Here is a 21,424-nt window from a genome sequence, read left to right as displayed (position 1 = left end):
CAGAAAAGTCATACGCTGTACCGTACAAACATACGCAGGAACACAGAAAAGTCATACGCTGTACTGTACAAATGTAGCAGTCATACTGTAGCAATACGCAGGAACACAGAAAAGTCATATGCTGTACCGTACAAACATATGCAGGAACACAGAAAAGCATTACGCTGTACCATACAAACATACGCAGGAACACAGAAAAGCATTACGCTGTACCATACAAACATACGCAGGAACACAGAAAAGTCATATGCTGTACCTTATAAACATACGCAGGAACACAGAAAAGCACTACGCTGTACCATACAAACATATTGAGGAACACAGAAAAGTCACACAGGGTATTGTATAAACTTATAAGTCATAATGAACCAATATGCAGGGACACAGAAATGTCATACACTATACCATACAAATACACTTGCACTCTGAAAACGTATTATAATGATAATCAGTGACCTCCTAAACAATTTCTTTGAAATAAACAATGTCAGGAAACATTTAATTGGAAAATTATACTCAAATTGAAAAACAATCCTGTTAGGTTGCGTATAGGTATAAGATTATAATAAGTACAAAAATGTACATTCCCTTGTCCCTGCTGGTGTTATTGACTCTCAAGTCTATCATATATATCTACAGTAGAGGACAAAAGTTAAGTAAATTATAACAGGGTTCTTTACAAAAACAATACACAGCAAATTAATTGGGTAATTCTGAAACAGAGACAATATATACACTTACCTACAGATTTAATGATTATACTCTTGGTTTAAATATGTAGGTAAAAACCAAATGCATAGGAAATAGTGATTATAGTATAAAACAAGAAAATTTGACATGAAAACAATTACACTATCACAATGTGACTTTCATATTCATGATCACATTGTTCAATTTTAAACATTTTGTTTAAAAAAAGTTGAACGATTAAAAAAAGTTGAACGAGAAAGTTCTTCAAACAATGAACAGTGATTAAAAAAAGTTGAACGAGAAAGTTCTTCAAACAATGAACAGTGATGTGGAGGGAGCATTTTATGTATTGCTTAGAACAATAGTGTTATTGCTTAAACTAAATAGTTTTAATAGTCTCTGAACATTGTAAAATAGTGCCCTGATTAGTCCGGTGTCTCTGACTGTTTTAGTAAGGGTGATTCTACTTTGGACAATTATCAGCGATTATTTTCTGAAGAGCCTCTGTGATTGTTCGGGTATCAATGGTTGTTTTACTGTCACCCCTAGTTTGTCAATTTTCAGCTATTGATTTTGCAAGATTCAATCTAATTGATCAATGGGCAATAACTGATATACTATGAACACATTTGTTTAACAATATTTTGTAAGAATCTCCCTGATTTATCGTCAATAATTGCTTTAGTAGCTTGACTCTGATCAGAAAACTAATATCAGAAATTAATGTTTTCATTCACATTTACCTAAAATGCTTTTTCTTTTTTAATCAAAATGAAATTATCCTTAAATTATCATCTGTCTAAAATGTGATAATTGGTGTAAATTGTTTTGATAAACTTACACCTGACTGTTATATATCTGTAGGATCAGTACTGTTATATGTCTGTAGGATCAGTAATTGTTAAGCTTACACCTCACTGTTATATATCTGTAGGATCAGTACTGTTATGTATCTGTAGGATCAGTAATTGGTAAACTTACACCTGACTGTTATATATCTGTAGGATCAGTACTGTTATGTGTCTGTAGGATCAGTAATTGGTAAACTTACACCTGACTGTTATATATCTGTAGGATCAGTACTGTTATGTGTCTGTAGGATCAGTACTGTTATGTGTCTGTAGGATCAGTACTGTTATGTGTCTGTAGGATCAGTACTGTTATGTGTCTGTAGGATCAGTAATTGGTAAACTTACACCTGACTGTTATATATCTGTAGGATCAGTACTGGTATGTGTCTGTAGGATCAGTACTGTTATGTGTCTGTAGGATCAGTAATTGGTAAACTTACACCTGACTGTTATATATCTGTAGGATCAGTACTGTTATGTGTCTGTAGGATCAGTAATTGGTAAACTTACACCTGACTGTTATATATCTGTAGGATCAGTACTGTTATGTGTCTGTAGGATCAGTAATTGGTAAACTTACACCTGACTGTTATATGTCTGTAGGATCAGTACTGTTATGTGTCTGTAGGATCAGTAATTGGTAAACTTACACCTGACTGTTATATATCTGTAGGATCAGTACTGTTATGTGTCTGTAGGATCAGTAATTGGTAAACTTACACCTGACTGTTATATATCTGTAGGATCAGTACTGTTATGTGTCTGTAGGATCAGTAATTGGTAAACTTACACCTGACTGTTATATATCTGTAGGATCAGTACTGGTATGTGTCTGTAGGATCAGTACTGTTATGTGTCTGTAGGATCAGTAATTGGTAAACTTACACCTGACTGTTATATATCTGTAGGATCAGTACTGTTATGTGTCTGTAGGATCAGTAATTGGTAAACTTACACCTGACTGTTATATATCTGTAGGATCAGTACTGTTATGTGTCTGTAGGATCAGTACTGTTATGTGTCTGTAGGATCAGTAATTGGTAAACTTACACTTGACTGTTATATATCTGTAGGATCAGTACTGTTATGTGTCTGTAAGATCAGTAATTGGTAAACTTACACCTGACTGTTATATATCTGTAGGATCAGTACTGTTATGTGTCTGTAAGATCAGTAATTGGTAAACTTACACCTGACTGTTATATATCTGTAGGATCAGTACTGTTATGTGTCTGTAGGATCAGTAATTGGTAAACTTACACCTGACTGTTATATGTCTGTAGGATCAGTAATTGGTAAACTTACACCTGACTGTTATATATCTGTAGGATCAGTACTGTTATGTATCTGTAGGATCAGTAATTGGTAAACTTACACCTGACTGTTATATATCTGTAGGATCAGTAATTGGTAAACTTACACCTGACTGTTATATATCTGTAGGGTCAGTACTGTTATGTATCTGTAGGATCAGTAATTGGTAAACTTACACCTGACTGTTATATATCTGTAGGATCAGTACTGTTATGTATCTGTAGGATCAGTAATTGGTAAACTTACACCTGACTGTTATATATCTGTAGGATCAGTAATTGGTAAACTTACACCTGACTGTTATATATCTGTAGGGTCAGTACTGTTATGTATCTGTAGGATCAGTAATTGGTAAACTTACACCTGACTGTTATATATCTGTAGGATCAGTACTGTTATGTATCTGTAGGATCAGTAATTGGTAAACTTACACCTGACTGTTATATATCTGTAGGATCAGTACTGTTATGTGTCTGTAGGATCAGTAATTGGTAAACTTACACCTGACTGTTATATATCTGTAGGATCAGTACTGTTATGTATCTGTAGGATCAGTAATTGGTAAACTTACACCTGACTGTTATATATCTGTAGGATCAGTACTGTTATGTGTCTGTAAGATCAGTAATTGGTAAACTTACACCTGACTGTTATATGTCTGTAGGATCAGTACTGTTATGTGTCTGTAGGATCAGTAATTGGTAAACTTACACCTGACTGTTATATATCTGTAGGATCAGTACTGTTATGTGTCTGTAGGATCAGTAATTGGTAAACTTACACCTGACTGTTATATATCTGTAGGATCAGTACTGTTATGTGTCTGTAGGATCAGTACTGTTATGTGTCTGTAGGATCAGTACTGTTATGTGTCTGTAGGATCAGTACTGTTATGTGTCTGTAGGATCAGTACTGTTATGTGTCTGTAGGATCAGTACTGTTATGTGTCTGTAGGATCAGTACTGTTATGTGTCTGTAGGATCAGTAATTGGTAAACTTACACCTGACTGTTATATGTCTGTAGGATCAGTACTGTTATGTGTCTGTAGGATCAGTAATTGGTAAACTTACACCTGACTGTTATATATCTGTAGGATCAGTACTGTTATGTGTCTGTAGGATCAGTAATTGGTAAACTTACACCTGACTGTTATATATCTGTAGGATCAGTACTGTTATGTGTCTGTAGGATCAGTAATTGGTAAACTTACACCTGACTGTTATATATCTGTAGGATCAGTACTGTTATGTGTCTGTAGGATCAGTAATTGGTAAACTTACACCTGACTGTTATATATCTGTAGGATCAGTACTGTTATGTGTCTGTAGGATCAGTAATTGGTAAACTTACACCTGACTGTTATATATCTGTAGGATCAGTACTGTTATGTGTCTGTAGGATCAGTACTGTTATGTATCTGTAGGATCAGTACTGTTATGTATCTGTAGGATCAGTAATTGGTAAACTTACACCTGACTGTTATATATCTGTAGGATCAGTACTGTTATGTGTCTGTAGGATCAGTAATGTGTCTGTAGTCAGTAATTGGTAAACTTACACCTGACTGTTATATATCTGTAGGATCAGTACTGTTATGTGTCTGTAGGATCAGTAATTGGTACACCTGACTGTTATATATTGGTAAACTGTAGGATCAGTACTGTTATGTGTCTGTAGGATCAGTAATTGGTAAACTTACACCTGACTGTTATATATCTGTAGGATCAGTACTGTTATGTGTCTGTAGGATCAGTAATGTTATGTGTCTGTAGGATCAGTACTGTTATGTGTCTGTAGGATCAGTGGTAAACTTACACCTATATATCTGTAGGATCAGTACTGTTATGTGTCTGTAGGATCAGTAATTGGTAAACTTACACCTGACTGTTATATATCTGTAGGATCAGTACTGTTATATGTCTGTAGGATCAGTAATTGGTAAACTTACACCTGACTGTTATATATCTGTAGGATCAGTACTGTTATGTGTCTGTAGGATCAGTAAACTTACACCTGACTGTTATATATCTGTAGGATCAGTACTGTGTCTGTACAGTGTTATGTGTCTGTATCAGTCTTACACTTGACTGTATATATCTGTAGATCAGTACTGTTATGTGTCTGTAGGATCAGTAATTGGTAAACTTACACCTGACTGTTATATATCTGTAGGATCAGTACTGTTATGTGTCTGTAGGATCAGTAATTGGTAAACTTACACCTGACTGTTATATATCTGTAGGATCAGTAATTGGTAAACTTACACCTGACTGTTATATATCTGTAGGATCAGTACTGTTATGTGTCTGTAGGATCAGTAATTGGTAAACTTACACCTGACTGTTATATATCTGTAGGATCAGTACTGTTATGTGTCTGTAGGATCAGTAATTGGTAAACTTACACCTGACTGTTATATATCTGTAGGATCAGTACTGTTATGTGTCTGTAGGATCAGTAATTGGTAAACTTACACCTGACTGTTATATATCTGTAGGATCAGTACTGTTATGTGTCTGTAGGATCAGTAATTGGTAAACTTACACCTGACTGTTATATATCTGTAGGATCAGTACTGTTATGTGTCTGTAGGATCAGTAATTGTAAACTTACACCTGACTGTTATATATCTGTAGGATCAGTACTGTTATGTGTCTGTAGGATCAGTAATTGGTAAACTTACACCTGACTGTTATATATCTGTAGGATCAGTACTGTTATATGTCTGTAGGATCAGTAATTGGTAAACTTACACCTGACTGTTATATATCTGTAGGATCAGTACTGTTATGTGTCTGTAGGATCAGTAATTGGTAAACTTACACCTGACTGTTATATGTCTGTAGGATCAGTAATTGGTAAACTTACACCTGACTGTTATATATCTGTAGGATCAGTACTGTTATGTGTCTGTAGGATCAGTAATTGGTAAACTTACAATCAGTGTTTTATCATTCCTTGTGTTACCAGATATAACAATGAAGTATGGGACTATACCATAAAACCATGTAGCACAGGGGATGTAGAGCATACAACCATGTAGTACATGGGATTTAGCACCTAAAACCATGTAGTACATGGGATTTAGCACATAAAACCATGTAGTACATGGGATGAAGCACATAAAATGTAAAATATCTATTTTCTTTATTTTCTAACATAAAATATCCAAAAGTTAACAATAAACAGACAAAGGATAAATGAACTATATACCAACAAACACACTGTAACAATGTAAACATCAGAACTATACCAGGAATCATCTGTTATTGCTGTTACACAAGTTCACATAGTGCAAGTTATTCTGACATTCATAGAGCGTCAGAATAATTGGTACTTACAAGTTTACAGTGAAGATTTCAAATGTTAATTTGCATACAGAGAATTTCTTTATACATTGTTGATGTATTGGTTTATGTTCGCTATTTGAGGCAGTAATAAACATCAGAGCCATTCACGTCATTAATTTTCGTTCCTTCTGATGATCTGTTTTCATATTATCATTCAATGTCACCAGTTCTGCATATGGCTCATATTGAAGTTTTCGTGGATTCATTCATTGTGATATTTCTTTGACTTTATGCAGGCTACATTCTAACTTGGATGTCTAGTACTGTTTGCCAACTTTCCTCCAGATTCTGTCCATATGAATATGTGTTTGTCTCACACCCATAGCTGTACAGCCTGTTGTATCTCCTGTCATCCCCAAATCCTTGACCTTTGACCTGTGATCCCCGGGATCCCTCTGTTTACTGCACTAGATTTGGCCCAGTAGGTTTTATGTTTGGGTCATTATTCATAGGATGTTGAATTTTCGTTGTTTCTTTGCAAAACATGGGAATGGTGATTTTGAGGAAATCCCTGATGATTGACATCTTATGTGCTTTGATGTCGCAACGTTGTCTCCTCACAAGATGATGGGTACGAGGAGTAACAGTAGTGTGGACATGAGGATCGTATCTATGGTGATGGTCGAGGCAAGGGCAGGATCGCAGACAAAATTCAGCTTATCTGAAAAATATATTGGAAAAAAATACCATAAAGAGTAGCCAACACCTCTGATGAGGAAACAGTGATGTAACCGTTTACAACTTTATTTGAACAAAAAGTATCAAACCGATAAAGGTGATATAATGGTGGGCACCAGGATCTCTTGTTCAGAATATTTCAGTGACCACATTTGTCACTTTCAACAAGTTAGCTTACATTTCAGTGTACACATGATCATCTGAACTTTTGTATATGGGTAGGTTTTGTTTACATGTTTATACATGTAGAATGACCGTATGTTACAGAGAAGGCATGGACGGAGCTGTATGAACAAACTCTGAACCAGTGTATCCATGGAAACTCTTGTAAGAATGGTCGTCGCTGTAAAGGTAAGATTCTTTTGTCCTGTAAGACAAGTAAAGTCTTCTATTGTCCTGTATGACAAGTAAAGTCTATTGTCCTGTAACACAAGTAAAGTCTTCTATTGTCCTGTATGACAAGTAAAGTCTATTGTCCTGTATGACAAGTAAAGTCTGTTGTCCTGTATGACAAGTAAAGTCTATTGTCCTGTAAGAAAAGTGAAGTCTTCTATTGTCCTGTAACACAAGTTAAGTCTATTGTCTTATCAAGTAAAGCCTTCTATTGTCCTGTAACACAAGTAAAGTCTTCTATTGTCCTGTAATACAAGTAAAGTCTTCTATTGTCCTGTAATACAAGTAAAGTCTTCTATTGTCCTGTAACACAAGTAAAGTCTTCTATTGTCCTGTAACACAGGTAAAGTTTATTGTAACACAAGTAAAGCCTTCTTTTGTTCTGTCAGACAAGTAATTTGTGGAGCTCAATGATTTTTCCTCTGTTGTTTGTAAAACACAATGAATAGCTTTATAGACACTGCTGGTGCAGAAAGAAAATGCCTTAATTAGGTTTATAGGACTAAATTTCATATAAAATAGAGGGACTGGTCCTCCTTAATTAGGTTTATAGGACTAAATTTCATATAAAAGAGAGGGACTGGTCCTCCTTAATTAGGTTTATAGGACTAAATTTCATATAAAAGAGAGGGACTAATTAGGTTTATAGGACTAAATTTCATATAAAAGAGAGGGACTGGTCCTCCTTAATTAGGTTTATAGGACTAAATTTCATATAAAAGAGAGGGACTGGTCCTCCTTAATTAGGTTTATAGGACTAAATTTCATATAAAAGAGAGGGACTGGTCCTCCTTAATTAGGTTTATAGGACTAAATTTCATATAAAATAAATGCCTTAATTAGGTTTATAGGACTAAATTTCATATAAAAGAGAGGGACTGGTCCTCCTTAATTAGGTTTATAGGACTAAATTTCATATAAAAGAGAGGGACTGGTCCTCCTGAGGACAGGACACATTTGAGAAAGTGAAGTTTACAATAACCTCTTAGTGTAGATAAAGGTGATTTTAGATCTTTACAATATGATGGATGGTTAAAATTACTCTTTTGTCCATTGTTTGTCCTATGCCCACAATTTATCTGCAGTCCATTTGTCCTTTAAAGTTCTTTTTATCACAATTTCTTGCGTAGGTCACAAAGGATCTTTCTCAAACTTTAAATGTAGGTTTCTCAATGCCTGGTTGTGAATGTTTAATTTTGAAATTAACTGGATAAATGAAAATAAATTGGAAATGGTTACTCAGATTTTATATCACAACTCATGAACTGCATCAGTGTATTTGTCAAAATTGACTGATTTGATAGGTGTAGTACTCAAAGTTATACCTTTAACGAAATCTGTCGAACGTCAAGGTCACATGGTGGAAAAAACCAGGATTAATTCTGTAAGGTATTTTTATCTACAGAAACAAAAGCAAGTATAGAAACCTTTTCTCAGGACTGTCTTTTATTTTCACTTACTAGATTTCATATGGATGTTTGACTTCCATTTTAGTTGGGGAAACGAGGCGCCTGGTGTAACTGATGTCAATATATTGCATGGTGTCCCATTCAGAATCAGTATTAAATCTTGATCACCTCCGAACAAATTTAGTTCACATTTACTCCCATAGTGTTATAACATCAACTTCTAAACCTTATTATATTAGGGAGGTCAACAGTCAATGTTACAAGGTCAAAGGTCAAATTTGACAACTTCTGAAACTTTATTTAAAATGAGACTTACATGTATAGAAGCAGGGATATGCATGTGTTACAGACATCCTCTAGTTTAAATTGTTTTTTATTGATTTAGTAATGGATGTTAGAAGACAATGAGTAATTATAGATATCATTTGGTCAGTAACAATCATTGAAAGGTTGATGAGGGGCTCTGCGTCTCTAACCCTTATTTCTAGTTTACTCTAGCCATCTTGTCTAGACCTTTTGGTATTATGAAATAGTTACACTTGTCAATGAATGACATGGAAACTGCTCTCCATAATTGTCCATGTAATGTACCACCATTAGATAGAGACAACTAGAAGAAATCTCAGGTAATGGAGGCCATTCTGGACATCATCCTACCCACCAAAGTGGTCTTTTAACTTTAACAACAGTATTTTATTGACCTTCTGTGATAAGGTCTGGCTTCAATCACTTGATGCATGATTGGGGAAAATGCAATACTTCATTATATCAGAGACAGTAATTGTTGAGTGTTGGGATAAACAGCTTCTATCATGTGTCTGTTGTCCTCTTGAAAAAGAACATGAAAATTGGATAAACATTCTACCTGATCAGAAAATGTTTGTTGTCTCTGCAGAAATGGAAGACTGACATGTTAACTCCCCCTTGACCCAAGGACATGTGTTATCTCCCCTGGCTTAACCAACTGATAGGTATAACCTCTCTTGATATGACTAACTGACATGCTTTCCCTGATTTGACCAAGAAACATGTATTACCTCCCCTGATATGAATGACTGACATGTATTACCTCCCTTGATATGAATAACTGACATGTGTTACCTTCCTTGATATGAATACCTTATATGTATTACCTCCCTTGATATGAATAACTGACATGTATTACCTCCCCTAACTTAACCAACAGACATGTATTACCTCGTCTGACTTGACCAACAAACATTAATTACCTCCTCTGATATGAATGACTGACATGTATTACCTCCCTTGATATGACCATCTGACATGTTTTACCTCCCTTGACATGACATGTAAACATTTGTATAACCTACCCTTATATGACCCTGTTTTACCACTCTTGAAATAACCAAATGACATGTATACCCTCCCCACATCTGACCAACGGTCATGTATTACTCCAATGACTTGACCAACTGTCATGTATTACTCCCCTGAACTGACATGAATTACCTCCCTTAATATGACCAACTGACATGTATTACCCCCCTTGATATGACTAGCTGTCATGTGTTACCTCCCTTGACCAGGAAGGTTGTGTTAAGTCATTTCTTTGATTTTACAGTTGGCAAAAGGTGTTACAACATTCACTTAGTGTGTGGAAGTATTGTCTCACTAATGTCTGTACTAGAAGCCACCCTGAACCGGTTTTCCTCCAAACTCAACCTCAGGTCAGTACATTATACAACCAAACTCCACTAATTTATACTCATTTGGATGAAGTGATTAGTTTCAGAAATGAGAGGTTTTTGGGTAATCAGAGGTTCTAGACTATCATGATATTAATATCCTATGAATGACTGGTGTCCACCTGTGATTGATTTCATACCTTTCATTTTCATGATTAAGACATGGGCATGAAGCACCATTACTATGATCCTATACAGAATTACCTCAAACGTTTCCAATATACCTGGTAATTGTTTTGAGAGGTTTTTTTTCCAACTAAAGTCGACTTGACAAACAGAATATTTTCTAGTTTAAAAACTATTGCAGTACAAAATTGGGAACTTGTTGGAGAATTAAGATGATGTCCGATTTTAATGTAAATGGTTTATAAGTAGATATGGCAATAGAAACAATGGTGACACCTGTTTTCTGATTGGACAAAATGGCCACCTAGTGGCTTCTGCTTGGTTTAAATTTACATGGTGTCCAATTTCCACAAAATTTGGCATGTAGGGATGACTAGAAATGCTACTGTACATATACGTGGTGGTACAGACTTTAATTGTGTCGTGGCGAACACCTCAACCAATCCAACATTCTCATGTGTGACCAAGGTAAAATAAAAAACTGTCAGATAAGACACCCGTTTCGTCATTGGATAGGTGTCATTTTGTGAACACATAGTGAAGTGATGAAACATGTTTAATGGATGACGGATTTTCGTAGAACAGTGACTCAAGTTAATTATTGTGAAATAACCATGATTGTATAAGGACATGGTCACAAGCAAGAGATCAGTTTGATGAATAGGGAATATGCAAGGAATACACGTTTGGGGAGGTGAGGTTGTGCTGTATATACTCAGGAGTGTCACACATAGAATAGAGGTAATTGATCTTTCAAGTCAATGCATTTGACTAAACAGCATAATCTGAAAAATCTTCGTTGTATGATAGTCACTCTTACATATTGCATGTATTATTCAAAATAGCAGTATATTTGCATAATCCTTATTGCATATGTTGCTTGTTTAGTGTGGGTACAGAAAGTCTTAGTTATCTGTTCATCTAGTGTGGGTACAGAAAGTCTGAGTTATCTGTACGTTTAGTGTGGGTACAGAAAGTCTGAGTTATCTGTATGTTTAGTGTGGGTACAGAAAGTCTGAGTTATCTGTATGTTTAGTGTGGGTACAGAAAGTCTGAGTTATCTGTACGTTTAGTGTGGGTACAGAAAGTCTGAGTTATCTGTATGTTTAGTGTGGGTACAGAAAGTCTGAGTTATCTGTACATTTAGTGGGTACAGAAAGTCTGAGTTATCTGTACATTTAGTGTGGGTACAGAAAGTCTGAGTCATCTGTATGTTTAGTGTGGGTACAATAAATTTGATTGGTGTATATGTCTATTGTGTGGGTACATTAAGTCGGATTCCTAGACAGATTCGCTATGATAAAGTTATCCTTTATATTACAGTAAATCTGAGTCGTCTGTTCGTGTTGTACGTGTACAATTAGACAGTGGGGAAAGGGTGGTGGGAGTTCGCTACCCTGTCATCCTTCTGTCTGAAGTAGAGAAAGTCCTCAAGGACCAGTACATGGTGGAAAAAGTACAGCTCTCTCAGTCTGTAAGTATATTGGTACACGGAAAAAGTACAGCTCTCTCAGTCTGTAAGTATATCAGTACACAGTGGAGAAGTACAGCTCTCTCAGTCTGTAAGTATATCAGTACATGGTGAAGAAGTACAGATCTCTCAGTCTGTAAGTATATCAGTACACAGTGGAGAAGTACAGCTCTCTCAGTCTGTAAGTATATCAGTACATGGTGAAGAAGTACAGCTCTCTCAGTCTGTAAGTATATCAGTACATGGTGGAGAAGTACATCTCTCTCAGTCTGTAAGTATATCAGTACATGGTGGAGAAGTACATGGTGGAGCCTAGGTATATCAGTGACTGGTAAAATCTTGTAGATCTGACTCAGGATCAGGAATTGTATTGTCAAATTCAATATATAGTAAACTTGTGGTCCATATGACAAATCTGGTAATTTGTTTTAAATTTAAGATCAGAAATCTTATACTGTATAGAATTTGTTTAACCTGGCATGTATTAACAACTGGAAATTTAGTATCAATAAAATGAAAATATTTATTTATGAATCACCATTTTATCTCCAAGTGTCTTGTAATCTGATTTTGTTGTTTGGTATGACTGAAAGTTAGCTTCTTTTCTTGAAAGGCTGAATGAAGTTGTAACTAATATCCTACATGATCTCTGTTAAAATGTTTTATCCGTCATCATGCAGCGTCCATCACACATAAACTTTCCATTCAAACAACTGCTTCTCAATAATCAAAAGGTCCAGGGTATTGATATTAGGCCTGTAGCATGCTTGGATGTAGGGCTACCAAATGTATTCAAATGAATGACCTTGACCAACTTTCAAGGATACAGGGTTCAAATGTTTTAAACATTTCAAACAACTTCTCAATAAGCAAAAGGTCCAGGGTGCTGATATTGGGCCTGTAGCATCCTGGAATGAAGGGATACAAAGTTTGTCCAAATGTTTGACTTGACCTACTTTCAAGGTCCTTTGGGTCAAATGTGTTAAGAACTTCAAATTTCTTCTTTTAACAAGCAATAGGTCCAGAGTCATGGTATTTTTGTAGTAGCATGGTTCAGGAATAGGATTTCAAGTTTACAGATAGTGACATGAACTGACAGTCTTCTGTGTATGCAGTTGAACAGGTGAACAACTTAAACCCATTGAGCCACTATCATATCATATATATATAGAGGCTTTGGGCTTCTTGTTGAGCAAGTGTTTTCAAGCAGTACTGGATCAAAAATATCTTCAAAATTTCCAAAGTTCAGGCAAGTATACGGATTATTGGCAATATGCTGAACTATATTTGTTGTAGTTGTGGGGCCCAACCGGGTAAATTCGTATTTACCAGTGCATGCAATATGTTATCAATAGGCGATCTATGTTGTTCTCAAACAACTTTAGCTTTGTCAACTTAAATAACCATCAATCATGAATTAAAAAATGACTCATTATAATAGCAAACACTGTACACCTGTTGGAACGAACCGTCAGTCACCTTTATCACATCGTAAATAACATTAGTTATTTTCTGTCTTTTCCATTCACCGTTATTCATCTTCAGGACGTTCATTTTCTGTGTTTCAGTATCGGTGATTTCCTATCATTTATTCAATGGTGCCTATTTAGATGTTCATGTGTCATCACAACTTCGACATCTGGGACATTGGAAATCATTTTGACTATTAATTTGTTTTAATTATGAGCTGAAACATAATCTTCCATGTGAAAATTGATGACTGTCTGTAATTAGTGTTTCGATTTGGAAACTGTGCGAGAGCATGTTGTAAAAACTCCCGCTAGTAATCGTGGTTATCGGAGCAAGCACCACTCCGTCTTCAAAAGAAACTCTGTACACATCTTAAGCTGCTACATCAATCAGGGTCATTAAGTAGGCCTCTTATAACTGATGATAATTGACTAATTTTTGACATTGATTTCCAAACATCAGTAGTTTAAGACTACACTGCGGGTAAGGAGAGATCTCTACAGAGCGCACTTTGGCTTCTCTAAACCATATTGGATTCTGACTTCGTAGTGACAACTTTTTCTGTGGCAGGTTACGACAAATCAATTTAAGTTTGCTCCAGTCAATAGCTGATTTTGTTACCAAGCTCAGTGTTTAGGTTAAAACTCCAAAGACTGATTTGGAAGTTTAACATAATTGAATTTGATGGCTTACAGTAGATTTTAAATCATTTATGCCAGAATTTTAAGTGTTAAACTGTTGGAAATCCAACAAAGCTTCTCATGTATTGATTAGTTTAAGAACATTAGATAAAATAAAAAGTCTGATGAGTGAATGATAGTCTCCCATACATAAAACATTGTTAGCCTGTAACAGGGTTAGCTAATTAAAACGCATGTTCTTCTTTCTGCCTTCAAATCATTGCTGGATTACTGGGTACACTATATCAGTCATGTGAAATCTTATCATGTCAAGTGGGATTCATACCCAACTGGAAATTAGAGTTTCAGCTTTAAGTACACAATCTCAAGTTACGATTAAAAAAATCATTTTTATGCTTCCTAGCTTTTTAAAATTCTCCTGGGAAGATTGAACATAGAGAAAATTTCAAGCCACAGAAAACTGATAGTCAGAATTCAGTTCTCACTGAAGGACAGTATTTCGTTCTCACTGAGGGACAGTATTTAGTTCTCACTGTCAGTATTTAGTTCTCACTGAAAGTCTGTATTTAGTTCCCACTGTCACTATTTAGTTCTTACTGAAAGTCAGTATTTAGTTCTCACTGAAAGTCAGTAATTAGTTCTCACTGTCAGTATTTAGTTCTCACTGAAAGTCTGTATTTAGTTCTCACTGTCAGTATTTAGTTCTCACTGAAAGTCTGTATTTAGTTCTTACTGTCAGTATTTAGTTCTTACTGAAAGTCAGTATTTAGTTATCACTGAAAGTCAGTATTTAGTTCCCACTGAAAGTCTGTATTTAGTTCTTACTGTCAGCATTTAGTTCTCACTGAAAGTCTGTATTTAGTTCTTACTGTCAGTATTTAGTTCCCACTGTCAGTATTTAGTTCTCACTGTCAGTATTTAGTTCTCACTGTCTGTATTTAGTTCTCACTGAAAGTCAGTATTTAGTTCTCACTGTCATTATTTAGTTCTTACTGTCAGTATTTAGTTCTCACTGTCAGTATTTAGTTCTCACTGAAAGTCAGTATTTAGTTCTTACTGTCAGTATTTAGTTCTTACTGAAAGTCAGTATTTAGTTCTCACTGAAAGTCAGTATTTAGTTCTTACTGTCAGTATTTAGTTCTTACTGTCAGTATTTAGTTCTCACTGTCAAAGTCTGAAAGTCAGTATTTAGTTCTCACTGTCAGTATTTAGTTCTTACTGAAAGTCAGTATTTAGTTCTCACTGAAAGTCAGTATTTAGTTCTTACTGTCAGTATTTAGTTCTCACTGAAAGTCAGTATTTAGTTCTCACTGTCAGTATTTAGTTCTCACTGTCAGTATTTAGTTCTTACTGTCAGTATTTAGTTCTTACTGAAAGTCAGTATTTAGTTCTCACTGAAAGTTCTCACTGAAAGTCAGTATTTAGTTCTCACTGAAAGTCAGTATTTAGTTCTCACTGAAAGTCAGTATTTAGTTCTTACTGTCAGTATTTAGTTCTTACTGAAAGTCAGTATTTAGTTCTCACTGAAAGTCAGTATTTAGTTCTCACTGAAAGTCAGTATTTAGTTCTCACTGTCAGTATTTAGTTCTCACTGAAAGTCAGTATTTAGTTCTCACTGTCAGTATTTAGTTCTCACTGTCAGTATTTAGTTCTCACTGTCAGTATTTAGTTCTTACTGTCAGTATTTAGTTCTCACTGTCAGTATTTAGTTCTTACTGTCAGTATTTAGTTCTTACTGTCAGTATTTAGTTCTCACTGAAAGTCAGTATTTAGTTCTCACTGTCAGTATTTAGTTCTTACTGTCAGTATTTAGTTCTTACTGAAAGTCAGTATTTAGTTCTTACTGTCAGTATTTAGTTCTTACTGAAAGTCAGTATTTAGTTCTTACTGTCAGTATTTAGTTCTTACTGAAAGTCAGTATTTAGTTCTCACTGAAAGTCAGTATTTAGTTCTTACTGAAAGTCAGTATTTAGTTCTTACTGTCAGTATTTAGTTCTCACTGAAAGTCAGTATTTAGTTCTTACTGTCAGTATTTAGTTCTCACTGAAAGTCAGTATTTAGTTCTTACTGTCAGTATTTAGTTCTTACTGTCAGTATTTAGTTCTCACTGAAAGTCAGTATTTAGTTCTCACTGTCAGTATTTAGTTCTTACTGAAAGTCAGTATTTAGTTCTCACTGTCAGTATTTAGTTCTCACTGTCAGTATTTAGTTCTCACTGTCAGTATTTAGTTCTCACTGTCTGTATTTAGTTCTTATTGAAAGTCAGTATTTAGTTCTTACTGAAAGTCTGTATTTAGTTCTCACTGTCAGTATTTAGTTCTCACTGTCAGTATTTAGTTCTCACTGTCAGTATTTAGTTCTCACTGTCTGTATTTAGTTCTCACTGTCAGTATTTAGTTCTTACTGAAAGTCAGTATTTAGTTCTCACTGTCTGTATTTAGTTCTCACTGTCAGTATTTAGTTCTCACTGTCAGTATTTAGTTCTTACTGTCAGTATGTAGTTCTCACTGTCTGTATTTAGTTCTCACTGTCAGTATTTAGTTCTCACTGTCAGTATTTAGTCTGAGTCATATTTAGTTCTCACTGAAAGTCAGTATTTAGTTCTTACTGTCAGTATTTAGTTCTCACTGTCAGTATTTAGTTCTCACTGTCAGTATTTAGTTCTCACTGTCAGTATTTAGTTCTTACTGTCAGTATTTAGTTCTCACTGTCAGTATTTAGTTCTCACTGAAAGTCAGTATTTAGTTCTCACTGAAAGTCAGTATTTAGTTCTCACTGTCAGTATTAATTCTTACTGTCTGTATTTAGTTCTCACTGTCAGTATTTAGTTTTCACTGAAAATCAGTATTTAGTTCTCACTGTCAGTATTTAGTTCTCACTGTCAGTATTTAGTTCTTACTGTCAGTATTTAGTTCTCACTGTCAGTATTTAGTTCTCACTGTCAGTATTTAGTTCTTACAGTCAGTATTTAGTTCTCACTGAAAGTCAGTATTTAGTTCTTACTGTCAGTATTTAGTTCTCACTGAAAGTCAGTATTTAGTTCTTACTGTCTGTATTTAGTTCTCACTGAAAGTCAGTATTTAGTTCTTACTGTCAGTATTTAGTTCTTACTGTCTGTATTTAGTTCTCACTGTCAGTATTTAGTTTTCACTGAAAATCAGTATTTAGTTCTCACTGTCAGTATTTAGTTCTCACTGAAAGTCAGTATTTAGTTCTCACTGTCAGTATTTAGTTCTCACTGTCAGTATTTAGTTCTTACTGAAAGTCTGTATTTAGTTCTCACTGTCAGTATTTAGTTCTCACTGAAAGTCAGTATTTAGTTCTCACTGTCAGTATTTAGTTCTCACTGTCAGTATTTAGTTCTCACTGAAAGTCAGTATTTAGTTCTCACTGAAAGTCAGTATTTAGTTCTCACTGAAAGTCAGTATTTAGTTCTCACTGAAATTTGTAATCTTCAAATAATTAAATATAAACATGTTGTATTTCTAGTCACATGTATCAAATGTAACGTTGATGTCCGGTATTACATGATTGTTGTATGTCATTGTTTTTTATGTGTTTTCTATGAATATTACCTTTATTTAATATTGTTATATAGTTGTAAACAAACAAATCAGAAGGCATTCTGGGAACATAATTAAATTACAGTTCAATATACATCTTGTAGGTGTGATTCAGTTATGCAGTGAGCTGTGATTATATTTCTAGGTAATGATGCGAAACCCAGATGGTAGTGTTGCTACCAGTGGATGTGAGGCTTCAGGAAGTGGTGCAGAGGATGATGGGAAACAGGAAGTGAGATCATTGGTTGTGGAGGAAGTTACTGAAGTTAATGGCAAGTCTCTAGCTCGAGCTCTCAGACCACCTGTTACACTTAAAACTTTCTTCAAATCTGCTGGCCAGAAGAAGACTGAGAGCATCAATGAAAATATCCAAAAAAGTGAATCCAAGCCTTGTGTGTTTAGTTCTCCATCAGAGACCAGCTTTGATGCACAATCAATTGAGGAGGAAAGTAGCTCCTTATCGCCTCACTGTGATAATATCACGAAATCCAGCCAGGATGCTAATAAATTGTCAGAAAGTGATAACAAACATGTGTCATCTGAGTCAAGTTCTGATTCAGGAACTACAAGGAAAAGTTCAAGTGACCTTGAAAGTTCAGATAAGGGAAATAACTCAAAGTCTGACTGTGTAATTATCCCAAAGTCAGAACTTGCAGATGCAAACTGCAGAACTCAAGCTGGCAATAGTCATCAAGTCTCAAAACAAGATTCGAACTCAGGAAAACAAAATGTTTCTAAGAAACGCAGTGCTGAGAACGAGGCATCTTCCAGAACAGCCAAACGGCCACGACAATCAAACATCATGTCGATGTTTGCCAAGGCTACAGCAAAGAAGGAAGCCAAACCTAACATGAACTGTCCTGTATGTGGGAAGGAATTTGATAATAAAATAAGTAATACTGAAATCAATCAGCACATAGACAACTGTCTCATAGAATGATAGAAAGAGCTCACTGTGGTAACTGGGTGTTAGGGGTCTGTTTGGTACTTAGCAATAGAAGGACCTGGGTGTTAGGGGTCTGTTTGGTACTTAGCAATAGAAGGACCTGGGTGTTAAGTGTCTGTTTGGTACTTAGCAATAGAAGGACCTGGGTGTTAGGGGTCTGTTTGGTACTTAGCAATAGAAGGACCTGGGTGTTACGTGTCTGTTTGGTACTTAACAATAGAAGGACCTGGGTGTTAGGGGTCTGTTTGGTACTTAGCAATAGAAAGACCTGGGTGTTAGGGGTCTGTTTGATACTTAGCAATAGAAAGACCTGGGTGTTAGGGGTCTATTTGATACTTAGCAATAGAAAGACCTGGGTGTTAGGGGTCACTGAGTTACAGTGTAATGAAGGGGCCACAGTGTCAGGGGTCATGTTAGGAGTCACTGTGTAGTGAAGGGACCTAGATGTTAGGGGTCACTGAGTTACTGTGTAGTGAAGGGGCCACAGTGTTAGGGGTCGTGTTAGGAGTCACTGTGTAGTGAAGGGACCTAGATGTTAGGGGACACTGAGATACTGTATAGTGAAATGACCGTAATGTTGAGGGTCAGTGTTACTATGTCCTGGGGGAATCTGGATATTAAGAGTCATTGAGATACTATATAGTGAAATGACCGTAATGTTGAGGGTCAGTGTTACTATGTCGTGGGGGAATCTGGATATTAAGAGTCATTGAGATACTATATAGTGAAATGACCGTAATGTTGAGGGTCAGTGTTACTATGTCCTGGGGGAATCTGGATATTAAGAGTCATTGAGATACTATATAGTGAAATGACCGTAATGTTGAGGGTCAGTGTTACTATGTCCTGGGGGAATCTGGATATTAAGAGTCATTGAGATACTGTGTAGTGAAGGGACATGGACATCACATCATTGTCAGTTTTATGGGGTTTGGTTTTCCATAATGTGTCTTCAATGTTTTAGAAATATTCTCTGTTTGTATAATTTGCTTTTGAATTTATATAAAACATTATACATCCTGACTCCAACATACGATACTGGATCAGATAGATATGACAGTTTTAAAATTAAACAATGAATTGGCATTCATTAAGGTTTTAAAAAGTTATGAAGTGAACATTCATGTGTGTACATGATATGATGAGGAATGTTTTGTGTTTTTAAAGAAGAAGTTGTATAAAGCCTGGTGCATGCATTGATTTTGTTACTTATCTGAGGAATGATGGTGGTTGTTGAACACATGTTGACATGTTTTACATTCCATTGTTCAAAACTCGGCTCCTCGCTGACTTGTCAAGATTAAATCTGCTTGTTATCACCTGGATCTTGGTGTTTCAAGTTTCTGTTTTTCTTACTCAATAAAAAATCGAATTGCATTTAAGTTATATTTTTGAAAGATTAGCTAGACAACTTTTAATTTCTTAAACTAACCTGCTTGTTCTTAGTGCTTTTGAGTTGATGGACAGAATTTAGCATCCCTTCATTGATAATTTTCTGTTGAATGAAAATATCTTATTGATAATATTTTGGAATTGATAAATTCTTTCCTAGTTCACCTGACAAACAATACTTCAGTACAGGCCTAATGGAGCCATGTTGTAACAGAGACCTGTATGATACAGGCCTTATGGACCCCTGTTGTAACGAGGACCTGTGTGATACAGGCCTTATGGACCCCTGTTCTAACAGGGACATGTGTGATACAGGCCTAATGGACCCCTGTTGTAACAGAGACCTGTATGATACAGGCCTTATGGACCCCTGTTGTAACAGGGATCTGTGTGATACAGTCCTAATGGACCCCTGTTGTAACAGGGACATGTGTGATACAGGCCTAATGGACCCCTGTTGTAACAGAGACCTGTATGATACAGGTTTATGGACCCCTGTTGTAACAGGGACCTGTATGATACAGGCCTTATAGACCCCTGTTGTAACAGAGATCTGTGTGATACAGGCCTAATGGAGCCCTGATGTAACAGAGACCTGTATAATACAGGCCTTATAGACCTCTTTTGTAACAGAGACCTGTTTGATACAGGCCTTATGGACCACTGTTGTAACAGGGACCTGTGTGATACAGGCCTAAAGAGGACCTGTATGATACAGGCCTAATGGACCCCTGTTGTAACAGAGATCTGTACGATACAGGCCTAATGGACCCCTGTTATAACAGAGACCTGTATAATACAGGCCTTATAGACCTCTTTTGTAACAGAGACCTGTATGATACAGGCCTAATGGACCTCTGTTGTAACAGAGATCTGTGTGATACAGGCCTAATGGAGCCCTGATGTAACAGAGACCTCTATAATACAGGCCTTATAGACCTCTTTTGTAACAGAGACCTGTATGATACAGGCCTTATATATATATAAACTTTATTTATTTTACAACAATTGCGAAACAAGTTATGTCAACTTATACTAATCACTCTTGTTGGCCCGGATGTAAGCGCGCGAGGGGTCTTATTGTAACAGAGACCTGGTCCGGCAGGTGGCCTCTTATGCCGGACCACGACCTACAGGCCTTATGGACCCCTGTTGTAACAGAGATCTGTGTGATACAGGCCTAATGGACCTCTGTTGTAACAGAGATCTGTGTGATACAGGCCTAATGGACCTCTGTTGTAACAGAGATCTGTGTGATACAGGCCTTATGGACCCCTGTTGTAACAGAGATCTGTGTGATACAGGCCTAATGGACCTCTGTTGTAACAGAGATCTGTGTGATACAGGCCTTATGGACCCCTGTTGTAACAGAGATCTGTGTGATACAGGCCTAATGGACCTCTGTTGTAACAGAGATCTGTGT

General features: G+C 36.0%; 1 protein-coding gene across 1 annotated transcript in view; it reads left to right on the top strand.

Annotated features, from left to right (window-relative positions):
• Positions 1–21,153, top strand: part of LOC132558114 (uncharacterized) — a 48,140-nt gene extending 26,987 nt beyond the window's left edge. The window contains exons 28-32 of the mRNA XM_060222643.1: positions 7,152–7,235; positions 10,269–10,374; positions 11,842–11,992; positions 17,809–20,484; positions 21,138–21,153. Of these exons, the coding sequence (XP_060078626.1) occupies positions 7,152–7,235; positions 10,269–10,374; positions 11,842–11,992; positions 17,809–18,603 (1,136 nt within the window). The 3' untranslated portion in view covers positions 18,604–20,484; positions 21,138–21,153. The remainder of the gene's footprint in view (positions 1–7,151; positions 7,236–10,268; positions 10,375–11,841; positions 11,993–17,808; positions 20,485–21,137) is intronic.
• Positions 21,154–21,424: the final 271 nt, after the last annotated feature.

The sequence above is a fragment of the Ylistrum balloti genome, unplaced genomic scaffold (genome assembly GCF_031769215.1).
Source record: "Ylistrum balloti isolate Yb309-2 unplaced genomic scaffold, AGI_CSIRO_Ybal_v1 Utg370758, whole genome shotgun sequence".
NCBI lineage: Eukaryota > Metazoa > Mollusca > Bivalvia > Pectinida > Pectinidae > Ylistrum > Ylistrum balloti.
This window is presented reverse-complemented; position numbering and strand designations above follow the sequence as displayed.